A 21,787-nucleotide genomic window follows, 5' to 3' on the forward strand; every position below is an offset into this window, starting at 1 on the left:
GCAGTACCCGGTCCTTGGAATCCAGCTCACTAACTCTGAGATCAGATAATTCAGCAAAGAGCTGGGAATCAACTTTGAGATTGTCTGATCTATACAGCTTAGAAGTGATAGCTAATCCAGATGATGTATTTACACTGTGCCATTCTGACCTCTTCAGTTTCATCTTGATTCATTAGACAGAGTGCATTGACAAAATGCAAATAAGACCAAATAAATTCAAAGCTTAGTACTTGCTTACAAACGTATAGAGCAATTCAGAAAATGGAAAGTGATCTAAAAACAACAGCCAACTTTAAGTAACTACACAGATATCGCCTGAAGTTGAAACTAGGTCAGATGCACTTCTGTCAAAGAAGGCATGAAATGGGAAGAAAGGCTCTGAAAACAGAGGAGGTGAACAAGAACTGATCGGTATAGGCCCTTAAATTTTTTTCTGGCGGGGAGGGGTGTGGCTCAACTTCAGTGCTCACTTCGCTAGCAGGGCAATCAGGAAAGCAATTTGGTATTTGTGTGGAGAAGGTAGGGGGTGGGCAGCAAAGGAGAGGGATTGCTTCCAGTTCAGTAATTACTCCCTTTCTCTCCTATACAGGAAGCACATCACCATTGTACAGGTGCAATCTAATAGGACAAATACTGTGTCTATTAAGTCTATGCAATACTATGAATCTCACTCCCTCCAACTGCAAACTTTTTAAATCGGGCTTTAGAGTAAAGCAGTAGGCTATTTCTCTAACAGAGTGGCTGGCATGGTTGTAGGCTCATGTTCACAATTTCCCCAGTGTTATTCATAATTTCAGGAGGGGGTGAAGGGAAGAAACAAATGGTGGAATTGTCTCAGATTTACACAAAGTTCGATAGCAGGTGGGAAAACAGTAGGGGCAAAAACAAAAATACCTGGAAAAACTCGGCAGGTCTGACAACATCTGCGGAGAGGGATACAGTTGACGTTTCGAGTGCATATGACCCTTCATCAGAACTAAGACATATAGAAATGAGATAAAATATAAGCTGGTAGAAGGGGGTGCTCGATAGGGGGCCAGTGATAGATGGAGGCCAAGAAGAGGCTGCCAAAGATGTCACAGACAAAGGACAAAGGGGTGTTGACGGCGGTGATATTAAAACAGCAGGTTTCTGCTCTGCATCATACCGTTCCCAGCGCGTATTGCCTCATTACTAACACATTCCTGGGGAACGCCGGATCGCTGGCAGGGTGGCCTCTGATTCGCTTGCCTTACCATTGCCACAGGCCTTCAGTAATCTGGGCACCAAATTTAAAGGGCACACCTGCACAGAGCTAGCATTCTCTAACGGATCAGAAGCTGCTGTAAATTCATGGTTGCCAAAGGGAGGAAACATGCTGCCCCCAAATTTAGCGACACCTCCCTTGGGTGCCTATTGAACACAGAGGTGACCAGCCATGAAGTCCTGTATCCCCACTCGAGGTGAAGACCAACAAGCAAGGTGAGAAATCCAGCGTGGGAGGCAGTGGCCACACTGATTTGCGCAAATGCCCTGCAAAAGAGGACAGCCACCCAGTGCCGAAAGAGGATGAATGATCTCCTCTTTCTGCCAGGGTAACTCACTCTTCTCATCACTCTCAACTCACACATTCACAAACCCATTACACATCCACAGGGATCTCACACACTGCCAGTTCAAGGGATATCACCATTCACTCTCTCACACACTTCATCTACCCTGCAAGTCATGTCCTCATCCCATCCATGGCACCACTCACTGCCCACACATACCAGGCATCATTCTCATCTGGCCTGGCAGGCGGTCCTGCTTATACTCTCTCCATCTGTCTTCATGCAGGATGAGCTGGCATACAACAAAACGGAGGGGTCGCAGATTGGTGGAGGAATGCCTGACATCAAGGTCCTCACAGGCTTTGAAAATAGTGTCATCCAGCTGGCTGGCAATGATCTGGACCATTCTTGTGCTGACAGAGAGGTTGGTAGTGCATAACCAAGTGAGGATCCAGCAGTGCAACATCCTTCAGACAACCATGCTGCGAGTCAGTTCCCCTGTTCCGCAGTCCCCTGCCATGCACTAACTATCTCTCCTTGCTTTTGCAGGCACATCTGGGAAGCAGCTGAGGGGGTCCAAGACCCAGGTCCTCAACTCAAGCCCTGAAGACAAATCGGAAGAAGAATCTGATAACATCCGAATGGAAGACCCATCACAGCGCTAACCCACACCCACCACCACAGCTGGAGTACAGTGTGAAACTCTGGTCGCCACACTATGGGAAGGATGTGATTGCACTGGAAAGGGTGCAGAGGGGATTCACAAGGATGTTGCCTGGGCTGGAGCATTTCAGCTATGAAGAGAGACTAGGATGGGCTAGGGTTGTTTTCCTTAGAGCAGAGAAGGCTAAAGGGGACCTGATAGAGGTATACAAAATTATGAGGGGCATAGATAGGAAGAAACTTTTCCCCTTAGTGGAGATGTCAGTAACCAGGGGGCATAGATTTAAGCTAAGGGGCAGGAGATTTAGACGGGACTTGAGGAAAAATGTTTTCACTCAGAGGATAGTTGGAATCTGGAACACTGCCTGAGGGGGTGCTAGAGGCAGGAAACTTCACAACAATTAAGAATTATTTAGATAAGCATTTGAAACACCATAGCATACAGCGCTATAGGCCAAGTGCTGGAAAATGGGATTAGGACAGGTACTTGATGGCCAGCACAGATACAATGGGCCGAAGGGCCTGTTTCTGCGCTGTATAACTCTATGACTCTACGACCAGTGCAGAGACACACACCTTGGTGGGACCTAGTTCCAGAGAAGTCTCAGGAGCAGAATTTGGTGAGCAAAATGGTCTGATCCACAGCAGGTGGTGGCAGGAACTTTCCAGGTTTCTGGCACGCGGAGGACTGCTGGAGGCCAGAAATCTGCTGAGTCTGAGTCAGATGATGAACCTCTGGACTTGGACCAGTTGCTGAAGATGCAAAGGCAAGCTCAGGAACATCAGGAAGGGACGTCCGCTGCACTCCTCAGATTGCAAGGCATGATGGAAAGGCCTATCAGCCTTCAGTCTGAGATGGTACCACCACCATGCCAATGCACCGAGGTCAACGCTGGTAGGATGGCGGCCGCTATGGAGACCTTGGTCCAGGATATCGCTCCTGCACTGCTGCATGGGCTGAACTCCGTCGCTGACGCCATAGTTGGCATCCAACAGTGTCAACGCAACAAGGGTGCAGGCCAGTTCGATCTCACTCCAGCTTCCCCTTCTCAAGGGTTCAGCCAGGGCTCTTGGGCACCCATAGGGAGGAGGGTCAGCAGGTGCACACCCTGGGGCCATCCACCCTGGTCATTCTGGGAGTTTCTGGCCCATCCGAATTCCCTGTTCCTGTGACCTCAGCAGCTCCAGCTCCACAGGCCGGGGAGGCTGCCACTGTCACACAGCAGGACCGCGAAAGCAGGCTGCGGACCTCCAGCTCTCGACCCTCCAGAGGACACCCACCAAGGTCATCACAGAGAGGGCATAGCAGTTAGAAGACTGCCTCCACTTCCGCTGTGGGTGTCAGGGGAGCACCAAGACATAGCAACAGGGTTAGGAAAGTTAAGATGTAGTTGCACAGCCTGCGCATGGGTATTAATCACTTGTACTTAATGTTCACTATTGTAAATAAACTCCTAAGAATGTCTCCTTGTTCTGATGAGCAGTATTTCTGTCACTCAGATGTGAAACCTTGGTTCGTGTACAAGGTAAAAGCAGGTGTCTCAGTCCAGGACCTCTTCCCTGTGCAGTGTGTAACCTCCAGACGAAAGTGATGGTCCAGCTTCACACTCATAGGACACATTAGCGATGCATGCACCTCAACGGTGCTTCTTATTGCTGCCAGAGTGTCGTGGGCAGGATTCACAGAGTTTTGTCATTCTTTCTGTGTGCTCTCAATATCTTTTGAGGTAGAGCTGGCCGCCATTTCTTCAGCATCTGTGACCAGTGATTCACCTGGACCAGATGGATTACATCCCAGAGTTCTGAAGGAGACAGCTGAAGAGAGAGTGGAGGCGTTAGTGGTGATCTTTCAGGAATCACTGGAGTCAGGGAGGGTCCCAGAGGACTGGAAAATCGCTAATGTAAGCCCCTGTTTAGGAAGGTAGTGAGGCAAGATGGGAAATTACAGGCCAATTAGCCTGACTTCGGTCGTTGGTAAGATTTTAGAGTCCATTATTAAGGATGAGATTTCAGAATATTTGCAAGTGCATGGTAAAATCGGGCAACGTCAGCATGGTTTCATCAAGGGGAGGTCATGCCTGACAAATCTGTTAGAATTCTTTGAGGAGGTAACGAGTAGGCTAGACAAAGGAGAGCCGATGAATGGTATCCACTTGGACTTCCAGATGGCCTTTGACAAGGTGCCGCACTGCTCAGTAAGATAAGAGCCCATGCTGTTAGAGGCAAGGTACTAGCATGGTTAGAAGATTGGCTGTCTGGCAGGAGGCAGAGAGTGGGGATAAGGAGGTCCTTCTCAGGATGGCGGCCGGTGAATAGTGGAGTTTCGCAGGGGTCAGTGTTGGAACCACAACTTTTCACTTTATACATTAATGATCCAGATGAAGGAACTGAGGGCGTTCTAGCTAAGTTTGCAGATGATACAAAGATAGGTGGAGGGACAGGTATTATTGAGGAGGCGGGGAGGCTGCAGAAGGATTTGGACAGGTTAGGAGAATGGGCAAAGAAGTGGCAGATGGAATACAACGTGGGCAAGTGTGAGGTCATGCACTTTGGTAGGAAGAATAGAGGCATAGACTATTTTCTAAATGGGAGAGAATTCAGAAATCTGGAGTGCAAAGGGACTTCACAGTCCTAGTCCAAGATTCTCTTAAGGTTAACTTGCAGGTTGAGTCAGTAGTTAGGAAGGCAAATGCAATGTTGGCATTTATTTCAAGAGGACTAGAATATAAAAGCAGGGATGTGCTAATGTGGTGTTATAAAGCTCTGGTCAGACCACATTTAGAATATTGTGAGCAACTTTGGGCCCCGTATCTCAGGAAGGATGTTCTAGCCCTGGAGATGGTCCAAAGGAGGTTCACGAGAACGACCCCAGGAACGAACGGCTTAACATATGAGGAACGTTTGAGAACTCTGGGTCTATACTCGAAGGAGTTTAGAAGGATGAGGGGGGATTTGCTTGAAATTTACAAAATACTGAAAGGCCTGGATAGAGTGGACGTGGGGAAGATGGTTCCATTAGTAGGAGAGACTAGGACCCGAGGGCACAGCCTCAGAGTAAAGGGAAGACCTTTTAGAACAGAGATGAGGAGAAACTTCTTTAGCCAGAGAGTGGTGAATCTATGGAATTCCTTGCCACAGAAGGCTGTGGAGACCAGGTCATTGAGTGTATTTAAGACCAAGATAGATAGGTTCTTGATTGGTAAGGGGATCAAAGGTTACAGGGCGAAGGCGGGAGATTGGGGTTGAGAAGCTTATCAGCCATGATTGAATGGCGGAGCAGACTCGATGGGTCGAATGGCCTAATTTCTGCTCCTATGTCTTATGGTCATGACACTGTGCTCATGAAGGATCTGGTGCTGAAGGATGACAAAGTACCAAGTGCATTTAAAGTTTCACAACTGCATTTCCATATGACTCTGATCGCAGAGCACAAGCAAGCTGCCCTCAGCCAGACAGGATTCAGACATTCACAGAGGCAACGTGAAGAATTATGGGGTGTCATCAGTACATGTCGTCATCATCCTCCTGGAATCTTGCAATTATTAGGGCCTCCACTGCATCACCATGACACAAGTCTGAGCACTGAGGGTATCTGCACTGCCATCAGCTACCCATCAGTCAAACGTTCACAGATACAAGGTAAGGGTGCCAAGAATGTCCTCAATGCATCTCGTCATCATCCTCCATGAATCTTGCGACTTTGAGGGCCTCCTGAGCACGCCCACCTTGTCTGGCCAGTGCGATGGCCTCATCACCAGCATCCTCGCCTTTGAGGACGTTAACATCGTCATCTCCTCGACGCACTCATCATCGGAGGATATGTGCAGCTCCACCTCAATCACGTCCTCCCCCTGTGGCAACGCCAGGTTGTGGAGAATGAAGCAAATGATGTTGATGCACGACACCCTCTGGGGACCGTATTGTAGTGTTCCACCGGACCTGTCAGGGCACTGAAACGTCTTTTTCAAAATGTCTATCGCTTGGTCCACCAAAGTCCAGGTCACAACATGAGCCTCATTATGCTGCAGGCTGAATCACCGCATGGGCATCTTCAGCCACATCATCTGTGGGTAGCACTTGTTTCCAAGGAGCCAACCCTGCAGCCTCTCTGGACCCTGGAAGTTGTCAGGGATCTGAGACCTGCTAATGTTGTAGGAGTCACGGATGCTCCCTGGGAATCGTGCGGAGACCTGTAGGATGTGTTTCTGGTGGTTGCGCACCAGCTGAACATTCAGCGAGTGGAAGCCCTTGCAGTTGACATAATTGCTTGTTGCCACAGAGATCTAAGCGCCACCCAAGTGCAGTCGATGGCATCCTGCACCTGTGGAAAACTGGAGATCTGCGCAAATCCCAGCGCTCTTGCTTTCTTGATCCCGGGCAAAATGGACAAAGTTCTGTGCCTTTGCCAAGATGGCGTCCACGACCTCCTGGATACACTTGTGCGTGGGGGCTTGTGAGATGCTGCACAGGTCATCCGTGGAGCCCTGGAAGGAGCCACTGGCAGTGGATGCCAAATCCTGCAGCAGGGGGAATATGTGACCGACCAGTTCCCTAAACATACGCAGTCTTCGGTGACATTGGCTCTCGGTCATCTGAAGGAATGAGCGACCCTGGGTCTAGCAAGGCGCCCATGAGCGATGGCTCATTGTGGATCTTGAGCTGCATGCGCAGCAGGTGCTGTCGCCCCTTCATCTTGAGGAAGGTGCTCCTCCCTTTACCGAGCCAGGTGCCTCTGCTGCGCTCTTCTTCTCTGCTCCCTGTAAGCCATGATGCATACCGCTAAATTACCAGGCTCCATGATCCTGATGTTTTCCTCCTGCAGGTTCAAAGAGAGAGACGTATGGGTTAGCATACGTGTACTAAAAACCTCTCTTGGTTCATTCTGAAGGGCCCTTCATGCATGCAGAGAGTGCTGGCCACCACTTGGATGGCCAGTGTGTAGTGTACTCATTGGCTGTCCGAAACCCCACCTACCTCCGCCCCATGATCGATTGGTGGCAGCTTTGGCCATTGGACTGCATGCTGTGCTCTCAGCTCAGGCATTCTCCTAACCCACACTTCAAGGCTGCACTGTTAACTTGAACCATAATGGATACTGGTTCAGACTTAATTAAGACATTGCATGAGCTCCTCTGCCAGTGATTGCACCATGGCCACATTTCGCAAGGGGACTGTACAACTTGCCCAGTCGGCCAATTGCTCTGCTGCCCTCAAAAGCACACATTAATTTGTAGTCTTGAGTGGGCAGAAAAGCTTCAGAGGCCCAACTTCAAGCATGTCAATGGAGCTGCAGCTGAACGGTCTCAGCCGTGGAAGAATGCTCACTTTTGAGAAGCTTTTTCAAGTGCATGGTCGCTCCCCTCACCCCCCTTGGCATGTGCTCGATTATTTCTTTCAATCTGTGCAACGGGGCCTCCTGCCTGACCCACACTGCAGCTCCTGCCCAGCACCGCACTGAAAGCTAGCTGGGAAAAAGTGACTTGCCTGAGACCCTCTGTGAATGCACGGCGCCTCTTCCTTGATGTTCCTTGTTGCAAGCACTCACCTCTGAATTCTCCTCAAGGTTCAAGTCACCAGGTGCACGCCTTTTAAAGGTAGTCATGAAGCACAGCATTCTGAAGTCATGCCAACGTGGGCGGTAAATTTGACGTGGGGGGATGATTCCAATGAGCAGAGTTTATAATTAGATGCAAATGTATCAAAATTACATTCCTGATGTGCAGCAGCGAGGTACGTGGCCCGCCATTGACAGGTGGAGCAGATGCTCGCAAACCAGCTTCACAAAGGCGTAAAGTCAATTTCTGGCCTTCTCGCTGTATTGTCCTCCCCTGCCCGCCATGATGCCCGAAGCAAATGGGGCTGGAAAGCTTCAGCCAAAGTGCAATTAAGTTACATTATGAAAACTACTTAAGAATTTCTTATTAGCAAGTGCCAGTGATCCCAAAATGGTCGAGGAAAGAAATTATTAAATTCCATATGGGTGCCCTCCGATCTCTAACAATGAAAAACAAACTATTGCAAGCCTCTTGCATACATTTTTTTTAAAGTGAAAAGAGTTCCTGAAGCAGACACTCATTTTTGACTCCATTATTCTCCTGGCCACAGGAACTGTCTCATATTGAGCACCATCTTCTGTTCTCATTCCAAGAGATTTCTCACGTACAAATCTACATAACAAGCATCAGCATGGGGAAAAGGAGCACAGTGCAGTAAAGCCCGGACCCTTTCCACTGAGGCTAGTTAATGATCGGGAGTAAGCATCTTGGAGGATTCCCTCTTCTGGCCCAAGAAAGGCCAACTGTACAGCTAGCACTGATATCAGCCATAGCCACGTGAAAAACATCACCACAAGTAACCCTAGCCCTATCTATGTTCTCAGGCGAGAGAACCAAATCATTGCATTTAAAAAACGCTCCTTATGCTGAGACTAATTTCTGACTTCCCTTAACAATAAATGTCCTGTAGACAGATAATATGGACTGATTTCAATTTAACCTGTTCCAAACATCAAGAGGTTATTTCACTGCTGGATGAAAGAGCTTGTTACAGCAGAGTTCAGGACCTTGCTCAATTTTCAACAAATGCAACAAAGAACTGCAGAAAACTTTAGAGATGAGGCCCGTTATAACCTCACAACAATAGGCTGGAAGAAATTTTGATGAAAACTATTAACTTAAAAGTAAACGGCACAAACCGCCCTAATGGTGGTAAGTGTACCAAAGCTGGCTCTGTGGCATGGGATTGCTTCTGCATGTCTGTTCTGCATGAGCTACAATCAGGCTCAGTGACCTTCGATTAAGGCAAAGAAAAATATTTTTTATTAAATTAGCAATTTCCAATGACTCCTACTGATAGGATCAGGCTTGGCTGTGATTTTCCCACACACCACGTCTCCCCCCCTTCCTTTCTCTCCTCGTCACACTAAAACGACATGCTAACATTTAATAAGAACAAAAAAACTGCGGATGCTGGAAATCCAAAACAAAAACAGAATTACCTGGAAAAACTCAGAAGGTCTGGCAGCATCGGCGGAGAAGAAAAGAGTTGACGTTTCGAGTCCTCATGACCCTTCGACCAGTTCAGACCTGCTGAGTTTTTCCAGGTAATTCTGTTTTTGCTAACATTTAATGTCTAGGCTCTCACGAAGCATGGCCACTTGAGTAAATCAACCTTTTGCTGATGCTGTTCTACTACCAGCTGCAAAACACTGTGTAAAATTGACCAGTGGTAAAGTGGACAGTATGGTCCAACATGGCATTCCAATTCAGAAATCAATGCAATGTCTAATTCACAGACCACTCGAAAAAATAATGTCAGCTGGCTTTCCAACAGTTACTGAATTACCTCAAGGGATTGTGTTAGCAGGAAAGGAGATATTTGCTTCTCCTTAACTCATTGGTGTAGTGATGTGGTTATCCTACAGCTTATCACACTATCCTGCAGGTACTCCACATCTACTTGTCTATTCCATATTGGAATAAATGGGTGAGGTGAGAACACAATCAACTGTGATGCACTGCAGCCAGTCAAATGGATCGCTAAAACTCACTGCATAGGTTCTCACATGGAGAGCCATCAGTTGGCTTAGTTACAGAAAGCAGCTGCGGTACCTGACCCCAGCAAAAATTAGCTTCAGGAGAGAAATCTGGAACTGGTGGGAGACAAAAGCTGGGAGAATAAGAAACTTGATGGCAAAAGCCTTCACTAAGCAGCCTGTAAAGCGCTCTTGATTGCACAAAGGAGAGTTCATGCCATCTGATGATTGCCTCACAGAGAAGGGCTGATAAAGGTAAGCTGGCTCAAGCATTTCTGACAGAATGATGCCAGCCTAGTGCCCAGCTTTTTTCAAAGAATACAACCCATGAAGAAGTGCCAACATATGATCATGCTTGACCTGCTGTCCTTGAGACTGCTACTGGCAGACTAAGATTGAGCCTGAGGTCTAGATTGATGCCATTGGTTTCCACCTCAGTTAGCTGACAGATCATATTATACATTGCTACAATTCTGGGAGAGAGACAAGACCAGGCAGCTGAACATCTGTGAAAGGGTAAAATGCAGAATGCACTAACTCTGGTTAATGCATTATTTGGGACAGTTCTGAATAATTCATCAGATATGTGGTCCTAAAAGGTTACAAAAACTACATCTGCATAAGGGGAGAGAAAGAAGGAAGAGGAGAGACAGATTTCACTAAATGTTGCTTGAGTGCAGATGTGACATAGAACTGTGCAATCCATTTAATTGATTGGGTCCCGAGCAAGTCAAGGGCCCCCAAGTGGAGCTATTGAAAGGATAGTTGTAGAAAGGTACAACTGATCTCTGTTGCTTTTGTCAGTTATAAATGTTACCTACTGAATTTTCATATTCGTACATGTACAAATATGACAGCAAAATAAATAGATACTGCTTAGCATCAGTGTATAGTAAAATATAGGGGCTCTTGAAAGACAAACATTGCTTCTGTTTGGGTCACTTCCCTGAGAGCGCACTTAGGGGCCACATGAATGTTTGATCCTGGAGCTCTCTCGAGTTAGCTGACAGCAACAATTGGGTTCTACTAATTGGCTTCAGTGCCACTGAGCTACCAAGGGGTAAAACAAGCCTGAACTTGTGCATACAACTGTCATTTAATTCCTGCTTGTAAAGTGTACTTGTGTGCACAAGACAGTAAAGGAAAAGGGATTAGAGATGTTGGATGGGATAGAAATAGATAATAAGGAGGTACTAAAAAGGTTGGCATTACTCAAAGTTAACAAGCCATCCAGACTAAATGGGACACATCCTAGGTTGCTGAGGCAAGTGAAGTAAAGAGATAGCAAAAGCTCTGACCACAATTTTAAATCTTCCCTGTCGGGGTTGGTGTCAGAGGACAAGAGAATTTCAAATGTTACTACCCTTTCAAAAAAAAGGCGGGAGAGATACTGGCAGCTATAGGCTGGTCAGTCTAACTTCTGTCATGGGAAAACTGCTCAAGACTATTGTCAAGATCAAAATAAAATCTCATTTGGAAAATTAAGGGTTAATAAGGGACAGCCAGTACAGATTTGTTAAAGGCAACTGATCCAACCTAAGTTTGATGAAATAAGAAGCAGCTTTGATGAAGGTAGTGCAGTAGATGTAAATATGGAGCTTCAAGAAACTTTTGATAAATACTATTGAAGTTATCCTGAAAATAGAAATGCATGAGATTAAAGGGAAGACCTGCATATGTAATTAGCTAAAGGATAGGAGACAGAGAATAGTATCAATGGGTGTTTATCTGACTGGATGGAAGCATGCAGTGAGTCAATATCAGAATCATTGTTTTTATTGATGTATAGAAATGACCCGGAATAGGGTGTACAATTTTGAATTTACAAAGACAAAATGCTAGAATTCCGAAAAAGTGCTGGAAATACTCAGTAGGCTGCAGAGAAACAGTTAACATTTCAGGTTTGTGACCTTTCAACATCATTGGGAAAAGTTAGAAATGTAATTTTGGTTCTATGCAAGTGAAAAGGGTGAGGATGGGGAGAAGAACAAAAGGGAAGGTTTCCTCTACATTGAGGAGACCAAAACATTGAGGTGACCCTGAGTAATCGCTCCTGTTCTTATCTACTACAGACCTGGATTGTTCCACAGGGAGCCATCCTGGACTCAAAAGGCCATTCTGCTTCCAATCTTCACCCCTCCATCATTTTCACGTGGTCCATCTCTGACACTTCCCTTCCCTTCCTTGACCTCGCTGTCTCAATCTCTGGTGATAGACTGTCCAGCAATATCCATTACAAGCCTACCGACTCCCACAGCTACCTTGACTACAGCTCCTCACACCCCGCTTCCTGTAATGACTGCATCCCATTCTCTCAGTTCCTTCGCCAAAAGATCCACACTCAATAAGCCTAACAGCTTTCTTCTGTGCCACAATTACACAATTACTCTATGACTTTCAGTCACCCCGATCTTCCAGTCATCTATCATTTGAATTCTCCACTTTGCCCCCACTCTTATCTTTCTGTCCTTCGTCTGCAACAATGTTTCAATGAAGCTCAACTTAAGCTCGAGGATCAGCACCTCATCTTTTGACTAGGCTCTTTACAACCTTATGGACTCAAAATTGAGTTCACCAATTTTAGATCATATCCTCTGCACCCATTTTGTCTTGTGTTTCTTTGCTAGTTTGTTTTTCTTTATCTCCTTTCTCGTTTGTTTCCTTTACTTTGCATTTGGATGGTAGTTATTCAGGGTCCAGCCATTTACAATACATCTAGACAACATATATTTGTTTCTTTATTTGTCCCATAACCGCTCCCTTGCGCCACAAAACCTTCTGTGGTCTAATCTCTCCTGCCCTCCAATTTATCAGACCTTCCCTTTTGTTCTTCTTCTCACCCTCCCCCTCTTTCACTGCTCAAAACCTATTACATTTTTTTTTACTTTTCCCAGTTCTTATGAGAAGTCGCAGACCGGAAACATTAACTGTTTCTCTCTCCACAGATGTTTTCAGACCTGCTGAGCATTTCCAGCATTTTCTGTTTTTATTTTATGTTTGAAGTTATGAAACTTGGCAATGTAATAAATAATGATCAGAATAGTAGCAGACTTTAGGAGGATATAGATAGACTGGGGAAATGAGCAGACATATGGCAGATGCAATTTAATGTGGATAATTGTGAGGCGATGCACTTTGGATGAAACAATATGGAGAAACAAAAAAACTAAATGTACTATTTTGAGAGGAGGGTTGCAAGAACAGAGATACCTGGGGATGCATATTTACAATCCTTTTAAAAGTGGTACGGCAGGTAAAGGCAGCTTATGGGATACCTGACTTCCTAATTAGGGATATGAGCACAAAATCAAGGAAGAAATGCTATGCCTTCACAAATCATTGGTTAGGTCTCAGCTGGACTATTGTGTTCAATTCTGGCACCACACCTTAAAAAGGATGTCAAGGACTTGAATATGGTACAAAGGTGGTTTACCAGGATGATATCAGAGAGTAGAGAGTTTAATTACAGAGGCAAGGTCGGTTGATAACCAGAAATCATAGATTTAAAATAAATGGCAAAATAACTAGAAGGGAAAGGGAGAAAAATCTTTCCAGACCAGAGGGATGTTAAAATCTGGAATACACTATGTAAAAGAGAAGTGGAAGCAAATTCCACAGAAAATTTCAAAGGGCAGTTAGACATGTACCTGAAGCAAATTAGTTTGCAGAGTTCCAGGGAAAAAGCTCGTGTATGGGGCTAAACTGGATAACTCTTTCAAAAAGCTGAGGCACATTGTCCAAATGGTCTCTATCTGTGCTGCACAATTCTATGATTCCGCTCTCAAATTTCTGCGATGGGATTTGAACTTACGTTCTCTCAAATGTACTCCAGATCTGTGGATTACTATTTTAATAACATAACCATTACACTGTCATACCTCCTTAGCTACATAACCCATTCCTCCTCCTCAATGGCCAGGTTTAGTGGTTGAATGAAATTGCTTTAATTAAATTATTTCCAGTGGAAGTAAGATGTGTAATGGAGTCTTGTAGCATCGCAGACATAGCAGTTGTCATTCCTCCATTTGAGCATTGTGTGATGCCATCATTTAGGGATTTCTGCAATCCAGTGAAGCGTTAATTTATTGACGATTGATACAGGTATGATTAATTCAAATAAGGAATGCTGTGCCTATAAATATAACCATAGTAAAATCATCAATAAATTAACTATTGCTAGAGAACTCGAGCAGAGACTCGCAACATTCAAATGTACCTCGGACTGTACAACACAAATTCAGCTCTTGAAGTCACAGCTCTGGGCAAAATATCAAGTCCATGAGCTTTTGTGAGAGGCCTTCAAGTGAAAATTGTAATTCAAAGGCATAAAAGACAATTAAACTGACATTGAATATTGTTGAGAAAAATTAATTTTTGGATTTGTTATTTTGTTTAGATTCTGATGTCGTTGACATTCTTAGTAACTAAAATCTCATTTGAAAAAATTGAGAAAGTACCAATAGAATTGTGGGAACCCAGTAGTCAGATTTCATAATCAGTTACACTATCACTATTAAATAGCAGCTATTGTATGTCATCTTTAACATTGAAAACACCCATCACAGTGCCTCGAGAAACAGGTATTTACAGTGAATTTATAGTACAACCCATGTCCCACATACTGCATTACATATACAACATACAACTAACACCTGGAACACTGTTACAAATTGAAATCTGATGTAGAGGTTCTGATGGTCTCTATACTATGTAGAATAACAGGTTTCAAAAGTGGATTACACTATTGGAATCTGATTTGAGTTCAGAATGTTTGGCGGCTAGAATCTGATTGAGTGGTTCAGAAGATTATTATAAAGAAAAAGGTAAAAGAAGAGTTTTGAAATTCTAGATGTCTACGCCATATCGTCTCATACAATGAAATTCTATTTCCTGCCTTGGGTTTTAAATACATTCAGTTAATGAGAAAATCAGGACAGAGGCCTGATACCAACTTTACCAACCTTACAACAAATAATGCTGCATAGGTTGTAAAATAGCGTAATGGTAATATCACTGGACTAGAAGACCAGGCTAATGCCCTGGGTACATGGGTTCAAATCCCATCATGACAATTTGTGGAATTTAAATTCAATTAATAAATTTGGAATTGAAAGTTAGTCTTAGTCATGGTGACCATATGAAACTCTCTTCAGTGTCGTAAAAACCTACCTGGTTCTCTAATATCCTTTAGGGAAGGAAATCTGCCATTCTTACCCAGTCTGGCCTACATGTGACTCCAGGTCCACAGCAATGTGGTTGACTCTAACAAGCCATTCAGTTCAAGAGCAGTTAGGGATGAGCAACAAATGCTTGCCTCATCAACAATACCCACATCCCATGAAGGAATAAAGAAAAACAGTGCTTTAGGATGTCCTGAAGGTGCTAACTATCTAAATGCAAGCCTTGTTCTTGCTTAACAGCTAAGCAACAGTACGCGGTTCAGTCTAATTACCAGGTAATTTTTCCCAACATTTCAGCACAAGTGCAGACAAAACAGTTTGGGGATTAATATGACCAAAATATACAATATAACACAAGGAAAGCAACTGAAAGCATAATTATTTTTGACCACATCCACTCTGAAAATAAGTTAGTTTTAACAACTCACTATTACTGCTGCCCTGTATTTCAGAATACAGCTTTGAATGTAGTGATACTTAAATAAAAATATTTTCAAGTATTTTCACAACACAATGTACAGTCTATTAGTATACAATCCTTTCCAGAAAATTCCAAAGTTATATATACACAACAGAAAGCTGAAGAAGACCCGTAAGCTGACTTGCATACACAATGACTCATTTGCTCATTTGTTATGCAAACAGTAAACAGAACCACTTGATATTCAGAACATTGCGGATGGCACGAACCGTAGTGAATGATAACAGGAGGAGAAAAACATCTGCTCTCACTGGGCTTCACAGAAAAATAGATAAAATAAACTGGTGATCAAACTCACTAAGAAGGCAGAGGTGTTGGTGAGGGAATCTCCTCCCTATACCATAATAGGTTTTCAAATAAGGACATCAGGTTTCTACCTGTCTGAGAGCCGAATGTCTACACATCAAGTGCCATGTCCCGATAATTATGTATTCTGTACTCTCACAACTTTTATGTATTCAATAACTTAGTGGCACTACTACTTCACTTTAGGAAGTTCATGGTGATTTTTGGATATTAGATCCTGGAAAAGTATATATTTCTAAGAAGGAACCCCTGCTACAGTGTGGAAATATGTAGCCAGAACACAGGGGTGAGAAGAATTTTTTTTAATCACAGCAAATTATGATCAGGAATGAACTGACTGAAAGGGTGAAGCAATTTAGTTCAAAACTCAAAGTGGAAATAGATATATGCTTGAAAAGGAAGAATTTGCATGACTATGGGGAGAAGGGACTGGGGCATACAAACATACTAATTAGGAGCAGCAGTAGGCGATTCGGCCCCTCAAGCCTGCTCTGCCATTTCATAAGGCCATGGCTGATCAGATGGTGGCATCAACTCTACTTTCTTGTCTACCCACAATACCCTTGTTATTCAAGAATCCATCCAACTCAGCCTTAAAAATATTCAATGACCTTGTCTCCACTGCTCTCTGGACTAATTAGATAACTTATTTAAAAAGCTAGGACAGATATCTCACAGTCAATCTGCACCATTAGATCTGTACCGTGAGATTCTACAAAAAAAGGGGCATTTCCAGGAGCGATGATGTTTGCATGGAGTCCCAAAAGTTTAAACCCACTGATACACATCATTCCATGAAGCCCACTTCTTTCAATTCAAGCCCAGTGTCTAAGTCAAACAAGTTAAAGAGGTACCAAAAAATTAGAAAAATAATAAATTATTAAATAATTTAATTTATTAAATAATAAAGGGGTGTCCTCTTCTTGTATTGCACATTTTTTATCCTAAACCATAGCACTCAAAGGCTTTTAGTAGTTAAATCTGATTTAATCCTTCATAACCATTTAATGAGTAAGCTTCAGTCCTTTTGTAATGAATTTTAAACTATGTGCATAAGAAAAACTTAAGGCTAAGAAAATGCCATTGAGCCCATTAAGGTCATCCTCCAGCATCAAGTATACAATTCTAATCTCTTCACGTGCAGTGCCATTAAAGGAATTATTTAGGAATGGCAAATATCCAGCCACAAACACCTCAGCCATGTGAGATCTATTAAACTCAGCCTATGTTAAAAAAGGGTTATAACATGAAAGATGCCTCATGGCATAATCACTGGTTTCTCAGCTTTAGTTCTGGCAGGTGATTAGAATGCCATGATGAAATGGAATTTGCATCACCCAGATACAACAGTTTATCTTAAAGGGCAACTAAGTGACAACATGACTGATTCATCCAAAAATACTGCTACTTACCAGACCCAAAAAAAAACTGCTTTAAAAAAGGCATTAACTCTTTGCAGACAAATTACCTTTTGAATCGAATCTACTTTTATTGTTTTAAAGTATTGGGTTTTTGCAAAAACTTGCTGTGTCCCAAAGTTCTTTGTAATATTCAAACTTTAATACATCTGTCTTTAAGTTGCTTTAACCTGGACTGGTTATTTTTCACTTACCGAAAGTGGTGGATGAATGTAAACACCTCAGGTATTCATTCACCAGGGGTCAACACTGAATCAGAGGCTGAATGCACAGGACGCCATCAGACTCTCATGCCTCTGTCAATTGTTTGCATGAGCAATCCACTTGGCATCTCAGGGGACAATTCAGTGGATAGCCAAACTAGACATCACATCTTAAGCTTTTCCTATTCTACGAAAGTATTAGTAAAAAGAGCAATTCAAAATTAATCCCACTTCCCTGCTCCTTCCCCATAGTCCTATATCTCCCGCTGATTCAAACATTTATCCAACTTTATCTTAAAAAAAGGCAACTGTCTCTGCCTCAAACATTCCAAGAACCTACAACTTGTCTTAATCCCTGGTCTCCATGTGACAATTTTAAAATGATGATCCTTGTTACTTGCTCTTCAGTGAGTGAGTCACACCACGATTAGGGAGTAATTGTTTGAACCATGACTTGCTAACGTAAACTCTGAACAAATTTTGGTTTATGTACGACTTTGCTTTGGGAAATGCCTTTGTGTGATGAACATCAAACAAGCGTTAGGGAAGACCCCAAGCAGTAATTACTTCCATTATCTGATTAACTGTTAGAAGTTTTACAGAATAATCTTTGTGTCAGACAACACTTCTGCATTGTCTGCTAATATTTCTTCATTTAGTTATAATTTATCTTCCGATCATTCACATACTTAAGGCATTACCAAATAATACATGCAAATTTGCATGTATTTGCTTGTCAGGGATTTCTAACCATCCATCAAGGATGCCTACATTATGGTAGACAACCAAGGTTACATTGTATTCCCAAATACTGGTGTCCTGGATGACTTTCCATTTTGGAAAACTGACACAATTCTAGCTTTCAATATTCAAGCATATAAGATCCAGCTTAACATTAGCACTTACCTTTCTTATTCTTCTGTTCCTCTTCTCCCCTCTTTCCAAAGTAAATATGAACTTACCACCACCACCTCACCAACTGTTTCCAAAATCATTTTCAACCAACCAACTGCCATGCAGTAGGTTATAAAGATATTCAGAAAACACAAGTTGCTAGTTTCAGCCAACAGAATCTTGCGGTTAGTAAGCAACATATTAGTTCTAAATTCAAGAGAAATTGTGCATGCAAAATGGTGGCTGCTTTAGTGAGCCAAAAGGCAGATATCATGCTGTGCCAATCCAGTCAGTTCAAAATCCTGAGTCAGGATTATATAAATTGAAGCATGTGAGGGGATGGGGGTGGGGGTTTTGGGGGTGGGGGGGTAGCACTCTTATCATTGATGGAACACACCTTCATCTTGACGAGGACTCTCATCCAGATGCCCTTGCTGATCAGACTGTACATTTACATCGCCAATCTTCTCTGGTTCAAGAGGTTTAACATCTCTCTGTCGTTGGTTTGGGACCTTCATAACCTTTGGCTGCACTGAGGTCTTTAAGGCCCTGTCTTTAGGGTGCTGTTCGGGAGACGCTTTTGCTCCAGCCTCTCTTTGTGAAGCACCTTTAGTAAATCCTCGTTTTTGGAGGAATTTTGTTCCCGCATCTTTTTTCAGGGATGCCTTTGAGCCTATTCCCTCACCATCATCCATCAGTTTTGGTATTTCCTGTTTCAGAGAAGGCAGAGTGACTTGGTCAGTGCACTCTGGAAAAATGAGTCCATCATGACATCCCAGAGGACTCTCCACCATCTCATTCAGTTCAGACGTTTGATGCAAATCAGGGGAAGCCGTTTCCCAGTTCCGACATTCCAGAGGGCTCTCCACCATCTCCTTCACCTCAGATGCTTGCTGCGACTCAGGGGGAGCCGTTTCCCTGTTCCGACATTCCAGAGGATTTTCCACCATCATATTCAGCTCAGACATTTGCTGCGACTCAGGGGGAGCCGTTTCCCTGTTCCGACATTCCAGAGGACTTTCCACCATCACATTCAGCTCAGACATTTGCTGCGACTCAGGGGGAGCCTTTTCCATGTTCCAACATTCCAGAGCACTCTCCACTATCTCATTCACTTCGGATGTTTGTTGTGACTCAGTAGGAGAAATTTCTGTGTTCCAACATTCCAGGGGACTCTCCACCATCTCCTTCAGCACAGACGGTTGCTGTGACTCAGGGGGAGCAGTTTCTCTGTTCCAACAGAGTGGACTCTCAACCGGAACTTTTACCTCGAACACCTGTTCGTCAATAGAGGCAATTTTGTTACAATGCTCCAGAGGGGTATCAACTATCCCTTTCACTTCAGAAGTATCTAAATCAGGAGGAGCAGTTTCTGTACTGGCATGCTCCAGAGGGGTCTCTGTCATCTCTTTCACCTCAGAAATTTGTGTTGACCCAAGGGAATCTGTTTCTCCACTCAAATGATCCAGAGGGATCTGTGACATCTCCTTCACCTCAGGTATTTGGTTTGATTCAGGGGGAGTACCTTTGCTATCCATAAGTTTAAGAGGGGCCTCTCCCATCTCCTTCAGTTCAGACATTTGTCCTGACTGATAATGAGTAGTTTGTCTGGCCACATGTTCTGGAGAAGGCTTTTCTATTTCCTTCGCCTCAAGGACTTTCTTTGATTCAAGGGAAGAAGTTTCTATAAGGGTTTCTGCCATTTCTTTTACCTCAAATGTTTGCTGCAACTCAGGGGAAATATTTTCTCCACCTCCATGTTTCAGTGGTATCTGTGCTTCCTCTTTCGCCTCAAAAGGCGTCTGTGACCTAAGGGCAGAAATTTCTCCACCCCCATGTCCTACTATTTCATTCACCTCAGACATTTGCTTTGACCTAGGGGAAGCAGGTTCTCTACCTAAGTGTTCTAGATAAGGCCCTTCCATCTCCTTCATTGCAGGTATTACCTCTGACTCAGGGGGATTATATTCTTTACCAAATTCCATGGGAGTCAGTGGTGCTACCTTGTTTACTTCACATTGTTTCTGTGGCTTAGGTGGAGTAATTTTGCCACCCCATTGTTCTACGGGTGGCTCTTCTATCCCTTCCAACTTAGATGTTTGGAGGGACTCAGAAGAGATAATTTCTTTGCACCAACAATCCAGAGGATTATCGCTCCGTTCCACTTCTAAGGTCATCTCCATCTGTGACTGGCTGTCTGCATGAGCTGCCTCTCTTCTCTGGCTCCCTCCTTGGCTCTCTGAATGAGCTTTACTTTTGTCCAGTGGAGGATGTGCTATTTGATTCTCTGAACATCCAGATGCCCAAATACTGCTTTGACTTGGTGCACTATCCACCTGCTGTGCTTTTAGTTGCACCCCCAATGCCTCCTTACATGCCCCCTCAGTGCTCAAGATATTTTCCTTGCGTTCCCGTGTCCCTCCTTCAGATAGCCCTTCTAGTCGCTGGTCAGGAACAATTACTTGAGCCTCTTTAGCTTTAGCCTGTAGGTCCACTGCAGGAAGTTGGGCTCCTTTGGGATGTGAGCGTTTTTTCTTTTTCTTCTTCTTCTCCACAGCCACTCTTACTACTGGCGATTCTATTGTCTGTGCTAATTCCATAACCTCCTCTGCAAGCTTACCTTTCCCAGGGGTCTGTTGCAAAGGTGGAGTTTCTGTAAGTGGGACAGCAACACTTGTAGCGCTTGTAGTGTTGTTAGTAAATTCCATGCCACGCACTGATAAGTCAAAGCTCCCGCAGGCTGGCGGGACTGGTTCAGTAGATGCAGGAAGTCTTGCATCACAGTCCAAGTTCTCCAGTTGTCGGGTGCTTGGTGAGAATTTTGTTGGTGTTTGCAGTAGAGCATCAACTGCAACGGTGGTCTTCGTCATGTCTGAAACTAGCAAGTAATCATCCATTAAGCCAGCACTACTCAAAGCTGGGTCACAACGGTCTACAGGGTGGAAAGATTTTTCAACTCGATTCAGGCTGATGAATGGCACACCAAATTCTTCTACATACAAGGGAAAAATAGCAGCTAAATAAAACATCAAAGTTATCAACTCTCAAAACCCAAATGTATTCAGCATTTTAATTTTTAATCTCTTATCATCTGCATGTGGTGGGCAACACTTGCATAATCTAAAAAAATTTGAACATAATCTAATGTAATAGATAGAAGCAGTGACTTCTGTAACATTAAACCACACAGAGTAGTAAGGTCTAGGTTCAATCCTTAGTCTGTAGCTGTCACTAGTTTCAATTTGAGTGCCATATGTTACAATTATTGGCTTCAACACCTGAGCTGAGGAAGTGATAAACCAAACACTCCTAATCACTGAACACCGGTTGAAGATAGGGGCGTGTTCGGTGGCAATAGTCTCCCACACTTATAAGTTTGGTCACTTGAGGGCTACCAAACAGCAACCAATACCCATGGAACCTACCAACCCAAAACAGTCTTATACGCCTTCAAGAGGGGAGGGGGAAAACACAGATAAGTAATTTTGCATTAGAGGAACGCATTAAAAAAAATTGTATCCACCTTATTCAGGACTGAATTGCATAATTCCCTTTAAACATTTTTGCATGGCTGCG

The 21,787-nt window shown here is 43.8% G+C and overlaps 1 protein-coding gene across 6 annotated transcripts in view; it reads right to left on the reverse strand.

The window, feature by feature from the left end:
• Positions 1–21,787, reverse strand: part of LOC121278767 (microtubule-associated protein 4-like) — a 376,105-nt gene that overhangs the window by 84,459 nt on the left and 269,859 nt on the right. For 5 of the 6 annotated variants that reach the window (XM_041189187.1, XM_041189191.1, XM_041189192.1 and 2 more), the window contains one exon: positions 18,609–21,203. In XM_041189187.1, the coding sequence (XP_041045121.1) occupies positions 18,609–21,203 (2,595 nt within the window). The remainder of the gene's footprint in view (positions 1–18,608; positions 21,204–21,787) is intronic. The other variant, XM_041189189.1, reaches the window with a different exon arrangement.

This window comes from Carcharodon carcharias, chromosome 6, assembly GCF_017639515.1.
Source record: "Carcharodon carcharias isolate sCarCar2 chromosome 6, sCarCar2.pri, whole genome shotgun sequence".
Classification (NCBI taxonomy): domain Eukaryota; kingdom Metazoa; phylum Chordata; class Chondrichthyes; order Lamniformes; family Lamnidae; genus Carcharodon; species Carcharodon carcharias.